The sequence below is a fragment of the Sminthopsis crassicaudata genome, chromosome 5, assembly GCF_048593235.1.
Source record: "Sminthopsis crassicaudata isolate SCR6 chromosome 5, ASM4859323v1, whole genome shotgun sequence".
NCBI lineage: Eukaryota > Metazoa > Chordata > Mammalia > Dasyuromorphia > Dasyuridae > Sminthopsis > Sminthopsis crassicaudata.
The window spans coordinates 237935206-237959459 of record NC_133621.1 but is presented as its reverse complement, the minus strand read 5'-3'; the positions used below and the strand labels follow the sequence as shown (position 1 = coordinate 237959459).

General features: G+C 32.1%; 1 protein-coding gene across 1 annotated transcript in view; it reads left to right on the top strand.

The window, feature by feature from the left end:
• CNTN1 (contactin 1) overlaps positions 1-23632 on the top strand; it is a 207580-nt gene extending 183948 nt beyond the window's left edge. The window contains exons 18-23 of the mRNA XM_074270571.1: positions 601-835; positions 1534-1637; positions 7642-7828; positions 14094-14206; positions 15254-15410; positions 23416-23632. Of these exons, the coding sequence (XP_074126672.1) occupies positions 601-835; positions 1534-1637; positions 7642-7828; positions 14094-14206; positions 15254-15410; positions 23416-23492 (873 nt within the window). The 3' untranslated portion in view covers positions 23493-23632. The remainder of the gene's footprint in view (positions 1-600; positions 836-1533; positions 1638-7641; positions 7829-14093; positions 14207-15253; positions 15411-23415) is intronic.
• The last annotated feature ends 622 nt before the right edge of the window (positions 23633-24254 follow it).

Below are 24254 nucleotides of genomic sequence, written 5' to 3'. Positions count from 1 at the left end.
CACAGTTTGACAGCTTTTTGGGCATAGTTCCAAATTGCTCTCCAGAATGGCTGGATTCTTTCACAACTCCACCAACAATGTATCAGTGTCCCAGTTTTCCCAGGGAAACTTCTAATCATTAAAGTAGATAGTTATCTTTTAATTGGATGATTGGCCTACTTCATTATTTGATTTCCTTTTTCTCTGGGTCTTTTTATTTCTGGCAATATGTGGAGCAGGTATAACAATATCTGGGGAGATAAGTGGAATGAGTGCCAGATCTAGAGTAAGGAAGACTCATTTTCTTGAGTTCAAATTTGATTTCAGATACTTTCTAGCTATTTGAGCAAGTCACTTAACCCCCTCTGTTCAGTTTCTTTATCTATAAAATGATTGGAAAAGGAAAAGGTAAAACACTCTAATAGCTTTGCCAGGAAAACCCTAACTGGGGTCACAAAATGTTGAACATGATTGAAAAATAAATGAATGATAACATAGTAGTGTTTCTTTTTTTAAAAATGTACAATTCATATCAATATTATTATTCCTTTAATGACTTTAAATTTTCTGGTAAATTCATTTAGATAGCTCATTTGGATTTCATCTTTTCTTACTATTTAGCCTTTGTCACGGGAATATCACTATGGCAATAATTTTGGGTACATAGTGGCCTTCAAGCCATTTGGTGGAAAAGAGTGGAAAAAAGTAACTGTTACTAACCCAGACATTGGTCGGTATGTTCATAAAGATGAAACAATGTCTCCTTCCACTGAGTTTCAAGTAAAAGTGAAAGCCTTTAACAACAAAGGAGATGGACCATTCAGTCTTACAGCAGTCATTTATTCTGCACAAGATGGTAAGTTAAAAAAAGACATTCCTAATTAATTATACTTTATTTCTGAGCTAGTAGATAAGTTCTATAGACAGACTTGTGTTCTACTTCCTAATTGCTAGTAAGAATAACAATAATTTAGGGAATTATTAAAATTTTGTGTTAATTTATTCTAATTCTTTTCTTCTTTTGAGACAGCATTGAAGAACATCTGATTTGCAATCAGAGAACCAGGATTCATATCCTGTATATCAAGTCCTTACACTTTTTTGGGTTCAATTTTCTTATTTACCAAATGAGTATTAGAATAATATTCCTTATAGTTTCATCCATTTATCCATATTGACCTCTGTGATATTATTAATTTTCTTGAGAAACTAGATTATACTATTATTATTTTAATGGAATTAAAAGTTTATTCCCTCTACCAGTACAGTTTATAGCTTCTTTATGACATTTTATTCATGTTCTTCCCACAATCCCCTATAGAGAAACTTCCTAATAGGCTAACCAACTATTTGGTCTCATTATAAAGCCAATACAATAAAAACGAAAGTCCTTCTTAAAGGGGAAGAGGGAGGGAAAGAATTTGGAACTCAAAAAAAAAATGTTAAAGTAATGTTAAAATAAAATAAAAACAAGTGTATATTAAAATGTAAGTAGTCATTAAATTTGTAAATGTAGCACTGATAATTAAGAAATATATTTTATCAATTCTTCAGCACCTAGTGAAGCTCCTACAGATATAAGCATAAAAGTCCTATCTTCTTCTGAAATCTCCGTTTCTTGGAAACATGTTTTAGAAAAAACAGTGGAGGGCTATCAGGTGAGTTCAAATTATATTAAAGTTAATTACATTCTTCTAAAATAAATTTTATTATAGTCATTCAAATAGTATATTATTCTATTTCTTTAACTTATCCAAACAATTGAATTTAGATAACAGTATAGATTTGTGTGTATATATGGTAGATAGATACATACCACCTATGTGTGTATGTTCTTTACTTTACTATGTTAATTGGCATTTTCTTATTGTTAATGAGTAATTAAATGAATAAATAAAAAGTAACTGTAGAAAAGGCAAAAACATACTGTGTCTCATATAGAACTATAGAAATCTGGCACCTGTAGCCTCCAAATCAACTTTTTAGGACAAATTCAGTTTGGGCATATGTCAAAGACTCTGTTAGCAAAAGTGCAGGGTGAATATGACGTAGAGATTACAGTAAAGAATATGACCCTTCCAATAAACTAGGATGGGATGATTTAAATCAGAAACAGATTTATTAGATAACTGGAGATATTTAAAGAAAAGAGACCTGAATAAAACCCATGTTCTATAATGAACAAAACTGTTCTCTAACATAAATGTCTCTAATATAAAGGTTATTAACATGGAATCCATGAGCTTGTTTTTTTTCAAAAACATTTTAAATATCTTTACACTTGCAATTTCATCTACTTTATCATATGCATTTTAAAACATTATTTTGAAGAACCCATGGACTAAATCAGATTGCCCTAAAAAGGTTATATGCAATGAAAAAATTAAAAACACCTTTTCTAATATATGTATTTTTATTGCCTTCTTATATGTAATCATTGTCCACAAAATAAATTAGTTTTTGTTTTATTGAAGAACATATTTCTGAAAGAATGATTTTGATGGCTTCTTTGAAGAAATCTATGGGGAAAAAATAAAAATACAATTGGAGCAGCTAAGTGGCGAAATGGATAGAGTGCCAGACCTGGAAACCTGAATCAGGAAGTCTCATCTTCCTGAGTTCAAATTTGGTCTTAGAGATATAAGATTTAGGACAAATCACTCAATCCTGTTTACTTCAGTTTTTTCACCTATAAAATTAATTGGAAATGGAAACTGCAAAGCACTTCAATATCTTTGCCCAGAAAACTTCAGGTGGAATCAAGAAGACATGACTGAAAAATGACTGAAATCCACAAAAGAGTTGCTGTAGTGGAAAAACAAGTGAGGGGCCTGCTCTTCTATCCTTACTTATAATTCCACTCAACATTTATTAGATACTGATTACTTTTAAGGTCTCATGCTTACCACTGTTTTTGGAATATGTAATAAAAATGAAAAAACAATCTGAACTCTTAAAAAAAAAAAAACTTACATTTTATTATCTCAAAGTCAGAGATGCCCTAAAAGTTTCTGTAATGGAGAATAGAAAATGAGAACTGAAAATGACAAGGTTGATATTATTTTTTATTAGGAGTGTAATTTAAGTACTAACAGTGGAATAAATGACATAAAAGATGGCTGTGGGGACTCAAAAAATGAAAATGGAATAAGAAACTAAAAACTTTTGGTGAATATATCTAGGATATGAAGTATTTTCAAAACTTTAACTAATAGATTGTTTTCCTTTTTTTTTTTTTTGTCTGTTTGTTTCCAAGCAACAAAAACGGATAATATTTTATCTCTCTGGAATTCAATGTCCTTATCTGTAAAATGGGTCTAAGTTTTGAAATTGTTTCCTATTTCATAGATATTATATGTGTTCTTTAAAAACAAATATCTATAAAAAGGTGGAGAGATAGAGTTGATTGCTTAGATTTCTTCCAGCTTTCATCCCCTAAAATTCTAAAAATAAAGGAGAATATAACTTCAAAAAATTTCAGTTAGAAAATAAAATACATACACAGAAACATGAACATATGTAGATATATATAGGATGGATATGTGCATATGTATACATATGTCCTTTTAAAAAGTATGATCACAACATTATCTCTCCTCATGAAAAGTCAAGCTCCTAGAAAAAAATATTTATGCTTGTAGACATTACTTCTACTATCCCTCATTTTTCAGCTCTTACCCTCTGGCTTCTGATTTCATTACAAACTGAAACTTTCCTTAAAACAGACATTGATCAACTGTGAAACACAATGACACCTTCTCATCTTTTTTTACATCTCTGTAACATTTTGACATTGTTGGACACCCACTCTGAACATTCATTTCTGGGTTTTCTTGGCACTATTCATTGTTTGCCTGCCATTACTTCTCGAAAATCATTTCCTGAGTTACTATACATATCCCAAAATCTAATTGGGAGTATTCTCCAAGTCTCAGTTCTTGTCTCTTGCCCTATACCATTTCTTTGTCTTGTGTATTCATTAATCTTCTAGGAACAGGATTCCCAGAACTATACATACTACCTTAATTTCTCTACAGTCTCATTTAATCATTCACCTATTTAAACATTTCCACTTGTATGTTTCATTGGTATTTCAGACTTAACATGCCAAAAAAATCTTTTCCATAAAATCTTCCTAATATCTCTGTTTCTGACTTCAACATGTATTGATATTATGATTGTAATAATACATATACTATAGTACAGCTCAGGATCAAGGCACATATTTTTATCATGTGTAATTTGCCTTCTTATCTTCAATAAATTCTCCATGGAAGGGAGGTCCTTTCAGTTTCTCCAACATATCCAATATTTCTTGCTGTCATTATGTAATCAGTCTACTTTTTTCCAGTCATTTATCTTTCTAATGAAAGCCTATATACTGTTTCTTCTGCATAATTCATTAATTGTGACATGTTGGAGCAACTAGGTGGTGCAATGGTTAGAGCACCAGCCCTGAAGTCAGGAAGAACTGAGTACAAATGTGGCCTCAGACACTTAACACTTTCTAGCTATGTGACCCGAGGCGAGTCACTTAACCCCAATTAACTCAGGAAAAAAAAAGTGATATCTTGTAGCCTCTTCATTATGACCATTTGTCCCATCATGGTCTTTTTGAATTTGAACTATGCAAGACAGCATGGTGTTCCATAATTCATACAACATTACTAGAAGTGGATTGCTCTTTTAACAAAGAGGGAATGTTTTAAATGCAAAAATCTTTATTTATTTAATATTTTCTCCCAATTACAATATTTTGTATTGTAAAATTATAATTTTTTACATTTGTTTTTAAAACTTTTGAATTCTAGATTCTCTTCCTCTCTCTTTTCTCCTTCCCAGCTCCCATTAAGAAACCACATTGCATAAAAGTTATGTTGTGAAAGAAAACACAGATTATCCAAACTTAATCCCCCCCAAAAAAGCAAAAAATAAAGCAAGAGAGACAGAGAGAGAATCAATCTGTATTCAGATATAATCAGTTCCTCCTCTGAGTATGAATGCAATTTTTCATCATAAGTCCTTCAGAGTAGTTGTGGATCATTGTACTGCTGAGAATAGCAAAGTCATTTATAGCTGATCATTCTAGAACATTACTATTACTTTGTACACAGTACATTTCACTTTGCTTGAGTATAAGGAGGACTTGCCAGGTTTTCCTGAAAACATCTTGCTCATTATTTTCTCTAGAACAACAATATTCCACAGTTTATCCATCTACTCCTCAATTGATGGACAACCCTTCAATTTCCTTTTTTTTTTTTTTTTTTTTTTTTTTTTTTGGCATGAGAAGAGAGCTGCTATAAATATTTTTGTACATAAAATCCTTTCTAAGGGATCATTTTTAAAAAAGGAGAATAGAGCCACTTAAAGAACTACACAATTCTCCCAAGTGAAACCAGATTATTCTATTTCTCGAACAATTATAACAAAGGTAATTGTTCATGTTCAGTGTTTGTCTGAGAGCTATGTATTTATTTGGAATACAAGGTTTTGCAGTGTTGAAGACTATCTATGCATAAAGATTTCTGCTTTATTATCTATCCAGGAGGAAAAAAATAAAGGAAAAATACATCTGTTGTTGAGAGTATGGGTAAATAATAAAGCAGAAATCTTTTGAGTGTGGATTTTATTTGGAAATAGCCTGGAGATTGATGCAATCAGTATAATGTAATCTAGAAAAAAGGAATCGCTGACTTATCTATAGAGAATTCCTCTTCTTAGACTCTATATTGAACATCTTTTAAAAGAGAAGCAATTTTAAACTATAAAAGTATTTTTAGATGAAGTTATGTTATACTTCTCTGCTTTATATGGCTTCAAAAATGTAAAAGTATCTCTATGTTTTTAGTGAATATACTTTAAATAATAATTTACTTACTATTTCATTCACACTTCATATACAAATTGTATACTTACTTTTTCTTTTTTTAAAAATTTAATTTAATTTTTTATTAATTTAATTTAACTTTTTATCTATTTATTTTATTATGGATTTTTATTTACCAGACATATGCATGGGTAATTTTACAGCATTGACAATTTCCAAACCTTTTGTTCCAATTTTTCCCCTCCTTCTCCCCACCTCCTCCCTCAGATGGCAGATTGACCAATACATGTTAAATATGTTAAAGTATAAATTAAATACAATCTATATATACATGGTGGACTTACTTTCCAAAAAATATAGTTCATATCCTTTAAAAATACTTTAGGAAGACTACAACCAAAAAGATTTTTATTAAATATTCTTCACAACATATTATTTTAATCACGAATTTAAAATTTAGAGACCATAGTTCCTAACAGTAATCTCAAAAGTATAACATGATTTTAACAATTCTTCCCATTTAGATAAATAATCAATTGTTTATCATCATTATTATTAATATTAATAAAAGAATCGCTAGCTGGGTAATTTTTTTTTTTTACTTTTAGGTTTGCAAGGCACTTCACATATGCTATTTCACTTGATCCTTACAACAGTCCTAAAAGATATTATGTTGTTATTATGCCCATTTTATAAATGAGCAAACTGATGCTGAAGGTAGTTAAGTGACTTCACACACAAAGCCACTGTAATGGGCCAGAACTCTGTACTTGAAACAAAGATTCTTACAAGGTGCTAACTCAGTGGAATTGATAAGACAATTGTTATCTAGTTTAGCATGGTGATTAATAGTTCTCTAGTTCAGTATGATTGATTTAATCTTACAACAAGTAATGGTTCCCTAGTGATATAATGATTGGCTTATATGCAGTATACTGCATATAAACTGGGACAAACTCAGTCAGAGAAGGGCTTGGAGACCGAGCCAGAGAAGACGGGGATTGGAGGTGGAAGCTCAAGCTCTTGGAGACAAGGAGAGACATTCATTCCATCTCCAACCTTTGTAGTGGCTAGAGGCTGGAGCACAAGCTCTCAGACTGAGACAGACTTCAAGACGGAGTCCATCATAGTGGTCCTCTTGCCTCCCCCATAGAAACCAAGATACATTTCAGAGGACCTCCAAAAAACTGGCCTGGGTCCCAGGCAAGGGGACAAGACTTTAAAGAAGATAATAAAGAATTTGGACTTTATCTCTGGCTATTCTTGTGGTTATTACTCAGCTGAAAGGAAGGCTGGTCCAAAGACCTCCAGAAAACTAATCAGAACACTACACCCACAAAGATAGTAAATAAGACAGAATTCAAACTCTTCTAGCTGACTCTAAGACCAATATTTTATCAATTACCAATCTAACTGCCCCATATTTTGATGTCTAGCTTCAAAGCAATTTTAAAGGATATTTCATTAAGTAAATTGTTTTAAGAGATATTAGGAGGAAATGATATGAGAATAGGCTGTTATTATAGATTACTAATGCTTTTCAAGCCTTATTACTTCTCCATCAGACAATTCTATAAGTCAGATCTCCAGAGGGAGGTCTCTAGGGATAATTCTTGTATGTTGGGGGTATCTCTCGTTTCTTTTCTTTTCTTTTTCTGTTTATACTATATGTTAAAAATGGATTATTGCTAGCAGAGTTAATAACATTTGGGGCCAACTTTGTCAATCCTAGGTTACAGTGTTTTCAGAAAATGCAAAAGAGGATATTTTAAAATTGCTTTAAATATTTAAAGTATGAATTTTAACAAAAAACTGCAACTAAATGCTTACAGATCCGTTACTGGGCTGCACAGGATAAGGAAGCGGCTGCACAGAGAGTTCAAGTCAGCAGTCAGGATTATTCTGCCAAACTGGAAAACTTGCTGCCTGATATGCAGTATTCTGTAGAGGTTAGGGCCTATAACAGTGCAGGATATGGGCCCCCTAGTGATGTGGTTGATGTCTATACAAAGAAAGCACGTAAGTATGAGTATTTTGATTTTAGAATACCTGAATATAAACGTTCATTAATTTTTCAACATTGACTCTTGCAAAACTTTCTGTTCCAATTTTTTCCCTCCTTCTCTCCACCTTATCCCCTAGATGGCAAGTAGTTATACACACACACACACACACACACACACACACACACACACACACACACACGTGTGTGTGTATGTCTTACATCCAATTTATGTATACATATTTATACAGTTATCTTGCTGCACAAGAAAAATTGAATCTAGAAAGAAAAGAAACCTGAGAAGGAAAACAAAATGTAAACAAGCGTCAACAAAAAGCCTGAAAATGCTATGTTGTGGTCCACACTCAGTTCCCATAGGCCTTTCTCTGGGTGTATATGGCTTTCTTTATCACTGAACAATTGGAACTGATTTGAATCATCTCATTGAAGAGAGCCATGTCCATCAAAATTGATCATCGTATAGTCTTGTTGCCATGGATAATGATCTCCTGGTTCTGCTCATTTTACTTAGCATCAGTTTATGTAAATCTTCCCAGGCTTCTCTGAAATCATCCTGTTGGTCATTTCTTACAGAATAATAATATGCCATAACATTCATATACCATAATTTAGTTAGCCATTCTCCAATTGATGGGTATCCAATGTTTCCAATTTCTAGGCACTACAAAAAGGAGGGCCACAAACAGTTTTTTACATGTGGGTCCCTTTCCCTCCTTTAAGATCTCTTTGGGATGTGAGCTTAGTAGAAATACTGCTGAAGTATATTATTGAAATAAGAAGGATAAAAATACCCCAACTTTTAAAAAATCAATTCTTATGTGGCATTATAGAAATAAAATGAACTTTATAAATCAACTTTATAAAAATTTGTCTTTGAAAAACCTTCACAAGGTTTAAATGGCTTTATTTATTATATGTTTGGAAACAATATTGTCATAGAAATGGAGGCAAACATATGGTAAAATAGGAGGAAACAATATAACTCAGCCTTCCCCTGTAATTACTTAAATAATAATCAGGCAAGAGCACCAAACTTAGTAGTGAATGGGAAATCTGAGGAGAAACCACAGTGAATTATTTGTTTGACCCAAGTCAACATAGAGAAACAGTTTGCAGAGAAGATGCAATGCAAAAATTCATCTGATATTACATATCAAAAGAGAAGAAAGAGTAGGAGGCAATAGTCATATTGCTCTGTCCTGGAACAAGAATGAAGCTAGGACCTATAGCAATGAGTAATTTGTAGTGCAGATAAACACCTGATGCTGTGAAGCTTGCTGGGAGGAGAAAGAGAGCCATTATATGTCTGTGTTATTTCCATCCTTTGGCTGAGACTGTATATGTGGCAAGGCATATCTCTAAAATGGAGAACCTTCTAAGAATAGGAGCCAGCGGCAGTCTACTAGAGGCTGGGCAAGCCTGATATTATGCCAACTATGCCCAAACTGGAAGCTAGAGTTTTAGACCAAGAAGATAGTGACCATATTTTACCTTGGATCTAGAAAGTTACAGTTTTCTGGAATACTCCTTGAAGAATACAGCATTTAATAATCAGAGAAAATGAGACCTCAGAGAATACAAATTCATACCAAACAAGATCCCAACATTTCTTCCACAAGTGTGCACAACCTGGCTCACACACAATGGCAAAAATTCAGGAAATAAAGCTGAAAGAATGAATGAGCAATATGAACTATCATAGAAAAGGATTCTCAAAAAACAAACTCAGAAGAAACTAACTGAACAACATTTATAAGCAGAGTCCTTTATAAAAGGATAGGTTAGTCACAAGGCCAATTAGAATTCTTGAAAGAAAGAAATTTAGTTAAAAATCATATTATAAATGAAATGAAATTTCTAGCTGAAATAATTGGGAAAGAAATTCAAGTTTTAGAAGAACGAATGGAAAAAATTTATAAGTCCAAACCCAAATTCGTATAAAAGGTATTATAAACTGTGTATGAAATATTCAAATAAGCTAAGTAAAGTTAATAAATCTGTGAGATAATATGAAATATCAAAATAAACCCAAAAGATTGAAAAATTGATCTCAAATTAAAAAAAACTGACATGATAAAAAAGAGAAAAAAAAGATGAAATAATAAAAAAATATACATCAATAAAGAGTTTAAGAATTGAAGAGCCATAGTCAGGATCACACACACAATGTGCAGTTACTACTATAAAGGAAAAGAGATCCTGGAATCTGATATGCAAAAAAGTAATAGACATAGGTCTATAATTTAGAACAGCATACAAAGTAAAAACCAATTGTAATCAAGAGAATTCTGAAAAGATGGCAGAAAATTCTAAACTCTTCAATTTTCTTCCAGAAAACATAAAATAGCACCTCAGTAAATATAATACAGTAAAAATAGACAAGAGTTGGATCAGAACAGTGGTCCTACTGGGACAACTGGAGAAGATCTGAAGGAAGGTAGCAAGATGGAGGTTTGGCCCCTATGAAGTGTAAACATGTCCAGTATAGTTCCATATTTCAGCAAGCACTGGTTTGAAAGATAGTTCAGGACCTAGCCACGGGAATTTTCACCTTGCAGACAGAATGAGTTCTTGAGTATCTGAGGAGTGAAGATTGGGGGAACCTCTACTGATAAGCAACTTCAGGCACAACTATGCTTCCAAGACATGCCTCTCTTTGAGAAGAACTAGTCCAATCCTGGTGAGTGGAGCAACAGTGGGTTGGGAATGTTGCTGGCGATGGATACTTATTATTATGAGTAGAATTCCTGGTTTCTGTTCAAGGACAGAGGGGAAAACTGAAGGAGGACCTAAGGCCAGAGGCACCATTCCCTATCCCTGAGAACTAACTGCAATAACAAGCTGCTATAAAAATTTTTTTTAATGACCAAGCAAAGGAGAAAGAACCCAACCATAGGAAATTACTATAGGAATAGAAAAGACTGGGGTTCATATTCAGAGTAGGATGCTGAAACAAAAAAAGCCTTTCCTACTCCTATAATGTAATGGTTAATTTTCTGGAGGTCTGGGGACCAGCCTTGGTCTAAACAGAATAATCACCACAAGAATAGTCAGGGATAAATTCCAAAGTCTTTATTGCCTCCTTCACAGCCTGTCTCTTTTGCCTGGGGCCAGGCTAACTTTCTGGAGGACCTTCAGATGGGCCATGGTTTCAGAGGAGGAATGCAGAAGTCAGGAGAGCCATCAGGATGGAATGTCTCTCTTCCAGTCCTTGTGGCTCTTATATACTTTTACATCACCTTGCTAAGTACTAAGTATATATGTAAACTAGATAACCATTGTCTCATCAATTCCTCTGAGTTAACACCTTGTTTCAAGTATACTTCTTCAGAGTTCTTGCTCTCTACATACTCCAAAGAGTAACATCAAATGGTTACCTGCCCCCAAAGAGTTTATAACTTAAAAAGATTTTTAAAATCAAGTAAGAGAGATGAGGAAACTTTTTAAAGCACAATAAGAAAAACAAGAAAATTATGAAAAAAGTCAACTTCAAAAGGAAATCCAAAATCTTAAAGGAGAATTAGAATGGGACAAGAGGAAGCCACTGAAGTTACAAATGATCAATAAATAATAAAACAAAATAAAAACAGTGAAAATACAGAAGAGAATGTGAAACATTTCACAAGAAAAACAACTGATCTGTAGAACAGAGCAAGAAGAGAAAACATGTTACTAATTGAAATACCTGAAAGCTACATTAAAAAAAAAAGAATAAATATGATAATACAAGAAATAGCTAAAGAAAAATTTCCTAAAGTGTTAGAATCAGAGGGGAAAGTTAGAAATAGAAAAAATCCACAAATCAACATTTGAAAGAGATCCCAATAGGAAAACCTACAGTAATATTAGAGTCAAATTCCCAAACCCACAGTTCGAAAGAAAATACTACATGCAACAAGAAAAAAAATTCAAATATAGAAGAGCACAGTTAGAATTACAAAAGACCTAGCAATGGCTTGCATCTTGAAACACAATATATCAAAGAACAAAAGAACTGGAAATTTAAGAAAATTTATAGAGTGAGAGGAAAAACTGATATAGAGGTATTAGATGGGGAAGTAGTTTTGGAACCCTGTGCTCATTGGGAATGGGTTAATGAAGGAACAATACATAAATATCTAAAAGGATATGAAAATCTTCTAAATTCAGAAAGAAATAAGATAAGAAGAAAGGGCAGGGGGAGAGGAAAAGGTAGGGATTTTTAGAGGAAAGGCTCCTCACACCAGATCTGGGTTAAAGAGAGAGCAACATATACATTTTAGAAGGGAATAAAAGTCTTCTAAATTTAAGCAAAAAATAAGAGGGGGGAAATAGCAGGGGAGAATAAGGGTGGGGTCTTTGGAGGAATTATAGATTGAGTAATAGGGCAAAGTAGTAAGTAGAAGTAAAGCAGACTCAGGAGAAGCAGAAAATAAGAAATATACATAAACATAAAATAAAGATCAAGAGTAAAATTTATTATGTAAAAATTGCAGGGGCATAGCATAATCTCAGACAAAGTTACAGCTAAAATAGATTTAATCAAGAAAAAAATAAGGAAACCACATTATATGTCAGCCATGTTAATCAATATTGTTTTTAAACTATTTAAAACTAGACAGTATAAGATTAGAATGTTGTTGTGGTGTAGGAAATGATGAGTTGGTAGACTTAGAAAAATATGGAAAGACTTGTTATTAAAAAAAAAAAAAAAAAGATGTTATCCACTTTCGGAGAAAGAGAGTACTAATAAGCATTGCTAGGTCTTACATGGATAAGGACCTATATGTATAATTAAGAAATCATAAAAATATTAGATAATTTCATTATAGAAAATCATAACGAGACAATATGATAACATTTGTAGAATGCTAACCAAAGCAGTTGTTAGGGGAAATGTTAGATTTCTAAGTATTTACACCAACAAGATCAATTAATTGTGTAGGCAACTAAAAAAGAATAAAAAGCCAAAACAAAACTTGAAAGACTTCTATCACCATAAATATTCTAAAAATCAAAGAAAATTTTGACAAAGGCAAAAGTTAAAAAGTAATAAAACCTACAAGCCTTCTAAAAATAAGTAACCATTTTGCTGATTTGACTTTTTTAAAAGAAAGAAGAAAAACAAATTGTCATCATAAAATTGAAAAAAAAAAAGAATTCACATAAAAAAGAAGAAATAAAGCCAATTACAAGAATGTGTGCAAATATGACAACTTGAAATGGATGAAAATACTATGTTGTGATCCATATTCAGTGCCCACAGTCCTCTTTCTGGATGTAGATGACTCTCTCCATCACAAGTCTATTGGAATTGGCTTGAATCACCTCATTGTTGTAAAGAACCAAGTCCATCACAGTTGATTGTCACATAATCTTGTCGTTGCTTTATACAATGTTCTCTTGGTTCTACTAACTTCATTTAGCATCAGTTCATGTGTCTCTTCAGGCCTTTCTGAAATCATCCTGCTGGTTGTTATAGAATAATAATATTCCATAACATTCATATGTCAAAACTTATTCAGCCATTCTCTAACTGATGAACATCCATTCAGCTTCCAGTTCCCTGCCACTAAAAAAAAGGGATGCTGCAAACATTTTTGCATATGTCAGTCATCTTCTCTTTTTTATGATCTCTTTGAGATACTGACCCAGTAGAGGCACTTGGAACAAATACCATAAGGAATTTTTTTAAAATAGAAAATATAGCTTCATCCCATGACTACTTTCTGACAGTATTGAAGAGTAAAATCTTCTGAAACTGAGAAATCAACAAATATTTATTTAGTGCCTAGGAAATGGGCTAAAAATTGGACTAAAATATATGTGAAGCAGTTTGTCCCTACAGAGCTTAACTTCTATTTTGGAAAATATAAGTATATATGAAATATTTCAAAGTAAGTTAAAAAATTGGATCTTAGATTATCAGAAAATGTCTTACAGTGAACTTTGGGAATAATTGTAAGGAAAATAAATACTATTTTTAAATAAACAGTGATAAGGTAAGATGATCCAGATAAAGAAGGCTTATAAGCATTTAGTAAGGTAATAGTAAGAGATGAAACTTGGATTATTTCACAAAAGTTAGGCGCTTCTGAGTAAGATAAAAGATTAATTTATCTCTTTATCTTAACCTATTTGGAGTATATTTCATCACTATTTCATCTTTCTGTCAAAATAAGCTTCCATACTGAAGGCTCATGCTTGGCATTATACAATGACGACTTCAATGAACTCAGCTGAGGTGACTACTAATTTCACGTTGCTATTTTTTCCCCTTAGCCCCAAGTCAGCCTCCAAGGATTATTAGTTCAGTAAGGTCTGGTTCAAGATATATTATCACCTGGGATCATGTCAGAGCAATGTCAAATGAATCTACAGTAACAGGATATAAAGTAAGTAAAAGAGGGGCAAATAATTTCTTCCATACTCTTCTATATTTGCTTTTGGTTCAATTGAAGACAGGCACATAAAGGAAAAAGATGATTCAAGTCTCTTTTTCATGCAAATTTTTATCTTGCATGGAGAAATGGTAATTGATATTTTTGTTGCTTTCAGGGAAACCCAGAGAACTTTCTAGTGTTAGAGTAGAACTTCAACTGAAATTAATAATATTATAACATACTTTAAGATTAAAAAGAATTTTGAGAAAAATATTAAGTAATTCCTTAACATATATACCTATGAAAGATGGATGAATAATAGCTGTGAAGAATAGAATGATTCTTAGTAATCAATGTGTTGAAATCTTAGCAGATAATTCTTTAATTAAACTGTTTTGAACATAGCAATGAGGAAGTGCAATGTTTATGTAGAGAAGTCTCAGGCGAATTGGAATATTAACTTTGAATCAATAAAAATAAGAAAAGATTATGTCCCATATGTTCCAAACTAATATTGCTCCTAAGATCACTCCCCTACTTATAGGCAGAGTGTCAAAGAAAATTGTAAAAATAACCTCTAATCCTTTGTGAGAGCCCCAGGTTTTTGCCTAGGAAAAAAAACCTTCTGTAGCTTTATTTAGTTACATGTGAGAAAATTATAAGATTCAGTTTTCATAGACTACATAGAACCAAATATTTTTTTCTCATGAAATACAGCTATGAATTTGAACAGTTTAAGGAAAAGATAATTTGTCCAAATTTTTTTTTCTGTTTTCAACTGTATAGAGAGCTGGTCTTGAAGTCAGAATGATCTGGAAATCAAATCTATCAAAATCAAATATATCTTAGAAACATTATGTGTGTGAGACACTGGGCAATGCCCTGAGAAACTCTCTAAGAGTATAAGTTGTAGGAAAATAAGTTGCCAACCCTTATTGGTAGAGGGAATTCATCTGGGTGTTTTCTATACTCATGAAATTATGGGTTCAGTCCACATTCCCACCCTTTGCCCCTACCCATATCATTGCATTAACTTCACATATTTTGGTACTTTAAAAGGTGCTCTACAGACCTGATGGTGAACACGAGGGCAAGTTATATTCAACTCATAAGCATTCAATAGAGGTCCCAATCCCAAGAGATGGAGAGTATATTGTAGAGGTTCGAGCACACAGTGATGGAGGAGATGGAGTTGTATCACAAATTAAAATTTCAGGTATGCAAGTCATTTTATTAACCTTAGTATTAAATATTTATAAATATCAATGTACTTACTATCTGGGACAATATAGTTTCAGATTCTCCAAGCGGGATGAATTGTTTAGGAACCCTTACCTATATTCCTAAAATTTTATGGCTCACTGAGGGAGATCCGGGATCCGTCTTTTTACATTTTATACAAATAATCCGGCATTAAAGAGTATACAGATATATGAAATGTACATAATGTTTCCAAACTAACTAAAATATAACCACAACCCATGGAATATAAGGTTCACTGAGAGAGAAAAAAAATAAGATTAATACTGATATTGTATTTAGACTCAAGTTCAACAGAAGCAATTTTATTTTATCTAAGAATAAGTTAATATCTAAGAGAGAGCAGAAAAATATCTTCCTTTAAAGTCTACTCCCTTCTAAGAGTCACTTGAAATATTGGTTCTTCCTTGCTACTCTGGGAACAGATTCCTTTCTGCTATCATGGGAACAAGAGACTAATATAAGTATTGCTTCATCATGCTAAAGTTCAAGTTCTTCAGCCCAAAATATGAATCACCAGAAGTGATCTCTCTCTCTCTCTCTCTCTCTCTCTCTCTCTCTCTCTCTCTCTCTCTCTCTTCCCCTTTTCCCCCTTTCTAGGGTAGACTAGGGTAGTATGTGCCACAGAATACCTCCCTGATGGACTTTCCTCCCAATTAAAGATTTGTTGTCTTCAACAAATCAACTGAAGCACACTTATGCACATCCTCAATTTTGAAAGGTTCTTTGGGTTCAATTCAAACTTAATTTTTTTTCAAGAACCTTCCCTTCCCCAATTAAAGAGTCTCTAAAAGCACTTTTAAAGTTCACATTGCACAATTTTTATTTGTGCCTCTTAAATTTCATATAAAGAGTACCAAAATAACTTTAAATAAACCTGTGAAATTAATAATCTGGGGGTTTTTGTCCAGTTGGTTTTTATTTAAGCTTTATTAATTTTTCTTTGATTATTAGAATTTCTACTTTTTTGGCTAGATGGTTCTTGATTAATTTTTCTAATTATTTTAGTTGTGTATCCAAATAAATGATTTGTTCCTAAGCTTGTTTGCTGGTTTAGAGAGATAAATTTTCTCCTAAGAACTGCTTATAATTTTGTAATGTCTCATCTTTGTCATTTTTTGAATAAACTTTTCTTTTATTTCTAATAGTTTATTTTCTGATCCACCAGTCCTTTAAAATTTAATCTCCAATAAGTTTAATTTTCCCCCAAAGTATCTTTATTGATTAGAATTATATTTCACTATGAAATTCACATAAATTCACACAAATGATACATTTACCATTTCTAATTTTCTATATTTTAATAAAGTTTTGATGCCCCAATACTTCGTCAACTGTAGTTAAGCTAAAATGAAGCTTCTATCTGTTCCCATTTAATAACTGAGAAATTTAATATTTTATTTAGGATCTTAAATTCTTTTTAATTTATCTTTAGATTTGTTTAGCTCTGAAGGGGATATTTTGAAGTTCCCCACAGTTTTTACTGTTTATATATTTCTTCCTGAAATTCAATTATTTTTTCCTTAAAGTATTTACATGCCATATTATTTGATGTATGTGCCATATGTTGATTCTTTATCTTTATTACTCTTGGTTTTTTTTAAGTTCAGCTGAAAGATATTTGAATTTGCTCTCATATCTCATGTTTAATTCCATGTGAATCTTTATATCTTAAGTGTCTTTCTTATAAACAATATTTTGTTGGATTTTGTTATCTAATCCATTCTGCTAATTTATGGGTCAATGTATATACCATTCCCATTTAAGTTAAGATCATTAGTTATATTTTTTCCATTCATCCTATACTCTTGTATTTTTTTCTGCTCCTTGCACTCAGTCTACTGTTTACAAATAAGAAGGCGTTAAAAGATGGAGGAGGGTTTCTCTAACATTTGTAATATATAAATTAATTCATCTGTTTCTGCTCCTTTGGCTATCTCTTCTCCTTTCCCAATTCCTTGTATCAAACTTTTATTCTTCCTTTTACTTTCTTCCTTCTTATCTTCTAAAACATATCTTACTCTTCTTCTTAATCTCCTTCTCCCCTAACCTTCCCTCTCCTATCTCCCTTTTGAGTTTAATGTATTTTTGTGCCTTTATGTGCTATAATTTTGTTAATTATTGGATTATATTAGAACAATGTTCCTTCCTTTTATCTTTTCCTCCATGTTTTCCTTATGTGTCACTATTATGTGATAATGGTTTCTCTTTCTCCACCTTTTATCTCTATTTTCCTCCTTTCGGACTTCAAAGACCATTTAAACAAAGAACAGATGCAGCTAGACGACACAGTGGATAGAAGATTGGCTCTGGAGTCAGGAGAGCTTGAGTTCAAATTTGGCCTCAGACACTTAACACTTCCTAGTGTGTGATCTGGGCATATCATATAACTCCAATTGCCTCACAAAAACAAAGCAAACAAGCAATAAAAAAGAACAAAATTATTTTATGTCTCTCTTATTTACATTTCTCTATGACTGGTGAAGTTACTAGAATTTTTGAGAAGACATTTGTTTCTTATTCTCCTATTAGAATACAAACTCTCTTTTAGCATAAATTCTGTTTCTCTTGACTCTTAATTGCCATTTTAAAATGTTCACAAGGTTCTGTTCTTTTATTCAATGATGTTTGAAAAATGAAAATTCTCGGTTTCATTAAAGGCCAACTTTCCCCCTTGCCAGAGAGAAAAAAAATAAGATTAATATTGATATTGTATCTAAATACAATATTGAGCTCAAGTTCAATAGAAGAAATTTTATTTGATCTAAGAATAAACTTATTCTAATATCTAATATCTAATATTTAAACCATTGAGAGACAGCAAGACAGAGAGACAGAGACAGAGACAGATAGGAGAATGAGAAAGAGGAAGGGAAGGGGACAGAAAGGGAAAGAAAGAGAGAGAAACAGACAGACAGATAGACAAACAGACAGAGACAGAGACAGAGAGATAGAGGGGAAGGAGGGATAGAGTGCCGGGGGAGGGGGGGAGAAGACAGAGGAAGAGAAGAGAAAGTTGATGTGAAAACAATAGTCTTGCTAACTTGTAGCAACTTCATTGTCTTAGCATACAGATTGGTTTTATATAGCTTTTTCAGGCCTACCTAGAATACATAGCCCATCAATAGCATTCTTTTGGTACCAATGTCATTACATAGGGATTTAGTCTGGGAAGTCCCTAGATTCATGTTAGGTACAACATTTTGGGATCATGCAGAACAGAATTTCTTATATTTAGCCCAAGCACAATGGATGTAATTACATTAGGTTTTGTATAGTGAATCTATGGAAGAATGGTGCTGGGGGGGGGGGTTAAGTCAGCCAAATTATATGATCTGATAACAAGGTTGCTTTTTCTCCACAATTCTGTTGACCTCAGAGATAAGATGCAACTCTATCCTTGTAAGAATATTTAACCTTTACAAAGATACAGATCAGAGGTATAAACTACACAGCTTACTAGCCACATTGTAGTATTGTAGTCCCAAGCGTTGCTCAATTCACATTAAAATGTAATTTGGAAATACTTAATAAAATAACATTCATAAAATTCACATTAATAAACTGTACATATTTATTCATTTCTTTAACTATTTTCAACAAGCATTTTAGTGGTCTTTTCTTTAGTTTTCTTTTCTTCTATCTCTTGGGATTCTTCACTCTCATTCTTGGGAATCTTACACATGGTTTTATTACCTCTGAAAATGAATCCCACATATCTTTTTCTGTCTCAACCTGGTTCCCAAAGGTTTACTTCCTTATTTCCAAATGATTCCTAATAATAATATTATTAACTTAGATGTTTCAATGACCCTACAGGATAACTGTTCATAAATAAGAGGATGTTTCCAACCCAAGTATTTGCTTTGTGATATGCAACAATAATAATCTGTTGGAGCATGACTGTCTCTGATTGATAGATCCTTAGAGTAGAGAGCCTTAGATAGAGTCTTGTGCTGGATTTAATCAAATCCAAGTTAACTTAGAAAAATAAGTAATATCTCTGACCGGTAAGATGGTCCTCGCCCAGATTTTTATATGTCTTCTCTAATATTTTGAACAAGATATATTAGTGAGATAAAGTGAGGAAAATGCACAAAACATGAGTATATATATCATATTAGTGAAATCTATATATTTTTCTACTTGCCAGAGGGAGAGAAGAAATTACACAAGAAAGGCTACATAATATAGATATATGACAGACTTATTAACCAGTTGTTCAGATCATTACTTTTCAAATTATTTCTCTCTTTGTATGTGTGTGTGTGTGTGTGCATGTATGCACAGATAGATATGTATTTTGATCAGGGATAAAATTTTACCACAGCAAAATTCACGTAACAAATCCCAAATTCAGAAACTATGATAAAAAATATGCCCTGGCAAACTAATAACATTGTTTATAATGGTATTATGTATGTACAGAAAATTCTTTGTGTGTGTGTGTATGTGTGTAGCCAGTAAGCTAAATATCTATTCCTGATTATTGAACAAATAGAATACAATATTTCCCAATAAATTGTGAAATAAATCTATAATTACTAGCATATTCCAGGATTCATTTTGATCTGATGAAAATTATCTTCTGTTTTTGCTGATATCCCTTTCATATATTCATTACTTTCCCTTTCTTTGTCAGTTATATGACTCTCTGAAAAGACAAAATGTTCTGTAACTGAACTGAGCCTATGAAGGAAAATATACTATCTTTCTTTCAGAGAGAATTGACTTAGGATGTGTTTGAATGCTTTTGTGTTTTTGTAACATACACAAAAGTGTAAATTATGGATCTTTTAATGCAAAAAATGCAAAAAAATTAAAATAAATACTAAATGTTTTATAGTATTACAACATTTCATATCCATTACATAATTAAATATCAATTTTGGGATAATATTTATAAATCACTTAGCAGAATGCCTTGAAGTAGATGCTATTATGCTTATTTCTTATTTCCATCTTTATTCCTTATTTTCTCCCTAAATCTCCTCTTTCTTGACAAATTAATATTGGCAGCATACACTTGTGTTTTATTTTGAAAATTTTTTTGTATATACATAACTCAAACATAATATATATGAGGTGTTTGATGAAGAGTACTTGAATGATAACTACCTTTTTAGATCAGAACATTGTAATGTCTTTAAAAGGGAGTGGGGACTGACATAATCAAGTGTTAGGTTTTCCCTACTTTGCTCTTGTTAACTGTGTGAGCCTGTATATAACTTTGTATATAACTTTTCTGTGCTTTGATTTTTCATTGGTAAAATAAGAATGTGTATAATATGTATAAACTATTATACAGTGTAAAGAGTTGTAATTCAATTCAGCAACAATATGACATATCAATATTAATGTCAAAGAGCCTCTCTACACCTTAGTTTTATAATCTGTAAAGATTATAATACTTGCCATATTTTCCTTTCCTAATTTTAAGGATTAAAGGATTATATAATACCAGAGCATTATATAAAAAGTATTTATATAAAATGTCAGAAGGAATGAAACATCATAGCATTTATAGAGAATTATTGTTAAAAATTTGAACAGTTTTACTAAAAACTGAGAGAATGTGTCACTTTATATCTATCACATAAGTTTTCTTCCCTCTTGTGACATTGTCACCATCCTGGTGCAAGTCCTTCATCATCTCTCTTCAGGACACTTAGAAACAGCATCCTCTTCTGGTTGGTCTTCATATTTCATCTCTTCCGATTCCAATCCATCCCCATGAATGTGATGATCTTCCTAAAGCACAGGTCCTCCCCTTTTTTCCATAAGTATTGATCCCTTAGAATCATCCATACCCTCTATGTCTTCAATATGAGACCATTTCTTTCTTTCTTTAAAGAAAGGCGGTTCTAAATATTATTTTATTAGATATTAGACTTAGATTTTGTTTTAGAAAAAAATCATTACAGACTTTTTGGTAGGGGGGATAGAGTAAAAGAAATGATTGGGATGGAATTAGTTGGGAAGAGTGAGAGAGAAAAAAGAGTGATAAAAAGTCTTAACTTCATAAATATAAGCAAAGAAAGTTTTTAAGTACAAAATTTCTGGGTAATTTTTCTCTTTGTTACTGTCCACATCCTTTTTTTTTAAATGCTTTTTTATTTACAAGATATATGCATGGGTAATTTTTCAGCACTGACAACTGCAAAACCTTTTGTTCCAATTTTTCCCCTCCTTCCCTCCTTCTCCCCACCCCCTCCCCCAGATGGAAGGTAGACCAATACATGTTAAATATGTTAAAGTATATATTAAATACAATATATGTATACATATCCATAGAGTTATTTTGTTGCATAAGACAAGAAGAATCAGACTTTGAAATAATATACCATTAAATTGTGAAGGAAATAAAAAATGCAAGCGAACAAAAACAGAGGGATTGGAAATGCTATGTAGTGGTTCACACTCATTTCCCAGAGTCCTTTTCCTGGGTGTAGCTGTATCTATTCATTATTGAATAAATGGAACTGATTTGGTTCATCTCATTGTTGAAGAGAGACACATCCATCAGAATTAATCATCATATGGTATTGTTGAAGTACATAATGATCTCCTGGTCCTGCTCTTTTTACTCAGCACCTTTCTTACTTTACTAGTCTCACACTTCATATTGTGTGATTCAGCAATACTGAACAAAATACTCCTTTAATAGGATATTCATTTCTCCATCTTATATATTTTGATTGATTGAGCCCTAAGTCTGGACTCCTCTCCTTCCTCATCTCCATCTTCTGGTTTCCCTGGATTCCTTCAAATCTCAGCTAAAATCACAGTTTCTGCAAGAAACCTTTTCTGATTCCTCATAATGCTAGTGCTTTTCCAATGAAATTATATGTAATTTATCCAAAACATGATAATTTTCATGTTGTCTCTATCATTTTGAGGACAGGTACTTCTTACCTTTCTATCCCAAGCACTTAGCTCAGTGACTGGCATTTAGTAAGTGTTTAATAAATGCTTGTTGACTTGATTAAACAAATTATTTTAATAAAATTTTATTTAGAATGATCAAGTGTTATCCTAAATTATATTTCAAGCGCCTGTCTGTACTTTGGAGAGTGCAGTTTTTTGTACAAATATTCTATTTTAGTTAAATTGGTTTTCTGTGTAATAATCATAATCAAATCAAATCATACATCACCATAAGAAATTAACTCTAGAGCTTATTGGGTCCTTAAAGATCATAGACTTTTCCTCTCATCTACAGCTTAGAAAATTGATACAATCTAGGCTAAGTGATTTTTGTAGTCATAGTAATAGTTAGGGTTAGGATGTTATCACAGGTTCTTTGACTCCAACAACCAGTGCCATCACCTTAAAGCTTATATTTATTCAGTGTTGCAGCCAAGTCAGGATGTGTACATTTTGAAAATGTTACACATAAATGCAAAATATCCATTTTCTACTTGACATGTTTTCTCTATTAAAAAATGACATGATTAAAACTGGTGCTATAAAACATTATTCATTTATTATGTCTTCTTTGTATGTCCATCATCTATTTTTGTGCTCATTGTATATTAGTTATAAGAGTCTCAGGAGATGGTGGGGCATGGAGCACTTCTTTGTGGTTTCTACTTTTAGTTGATTATTCCGGAAGACCTGTGCATACACAAATTTCAAATAAAGATCTTACTTTTTAATGTAACTATTTATAAGTGTTACAAACATAACAAAAAACTATCAGTTTATTTTCCTTAGAGAGTAGGATAGCACTTGTTAATTACAAAATTTTAAGCAAAACCACATTTTATGTATATTAAGAAAGGAACATATATCAAGACCAGAAATTATAGAAATTATTGCATTAATACATATTTAGTTGTGAGTAGTAAAAAGCTGGCTTTAAAAGAGCCATTGGATGTTCAAGATTTTCCTCATTGTAGATTGAATTATTATGATACCTGTAATGTTATCACAAATAACAAACTATGTTTACTTTTTAGGTGCATCTGAAGTTTCGCCTAGTCTCTTTGGCTTATTGCTGCCTGCCTTTGGCATCCTAGCTTTTTGGGAATTCTGATTATAGCTGGATATCTGCTATCAATGCATAGCTGTGAATGCTCCTCAACTCTTTAAGGACTACCATTCTTTCTGATTCCTGTGGCACTATCTTAATCCAAATCAGTTATACTTTTAAAAAATTACTCTGCTGCGTCAACAGTAAATTCAAGGACTGAGACACTTAGGAACCCCTTCATTTAATGAATACTCTTTTGGATGTATACAAAATGATTTTAACCTGTTACAATATGCCTTATAAAACTCTTAAACTGATCTGTGACAGTTGCATGATTTGGTCAATAGAGCAAATTAATTGTTAACATCCACTAATATAGATTGTACAGTAAGAATAAAATCACCATCCAAAGGTGCTTTAATGACAAGTTGTGATATATATTAGAGACTGAAACATTGATTTATTTAATAAATGTAAGAATAACTTGGTCTGTTTGTATTCTTCTATGTTTTGTGTACTATGTATGGCCCTGTCATTCATGGTCTTTATTTTTAGTGATACAGTCAAAGCAAAAACATTCAGTTTATCTTGCAAAACTTTCTCAACTCTATAAACACATGTTTAAGTATTTGAAACATTTTGAAAGCTGTCCAGTTATGAAGGTTTTTCAGTGAAAAAAATGCAAACAAGTTTGTTTTAAATGTTTAAATTCCCAGAATTAAAAATTCTGAAACTTTGTATATATACATTTGAATTGTCTAATACCTTTGAATTTTAAAAAAATAGAGTGATTTTCTAAATAACAGATAATTTAGATTTTTTTTG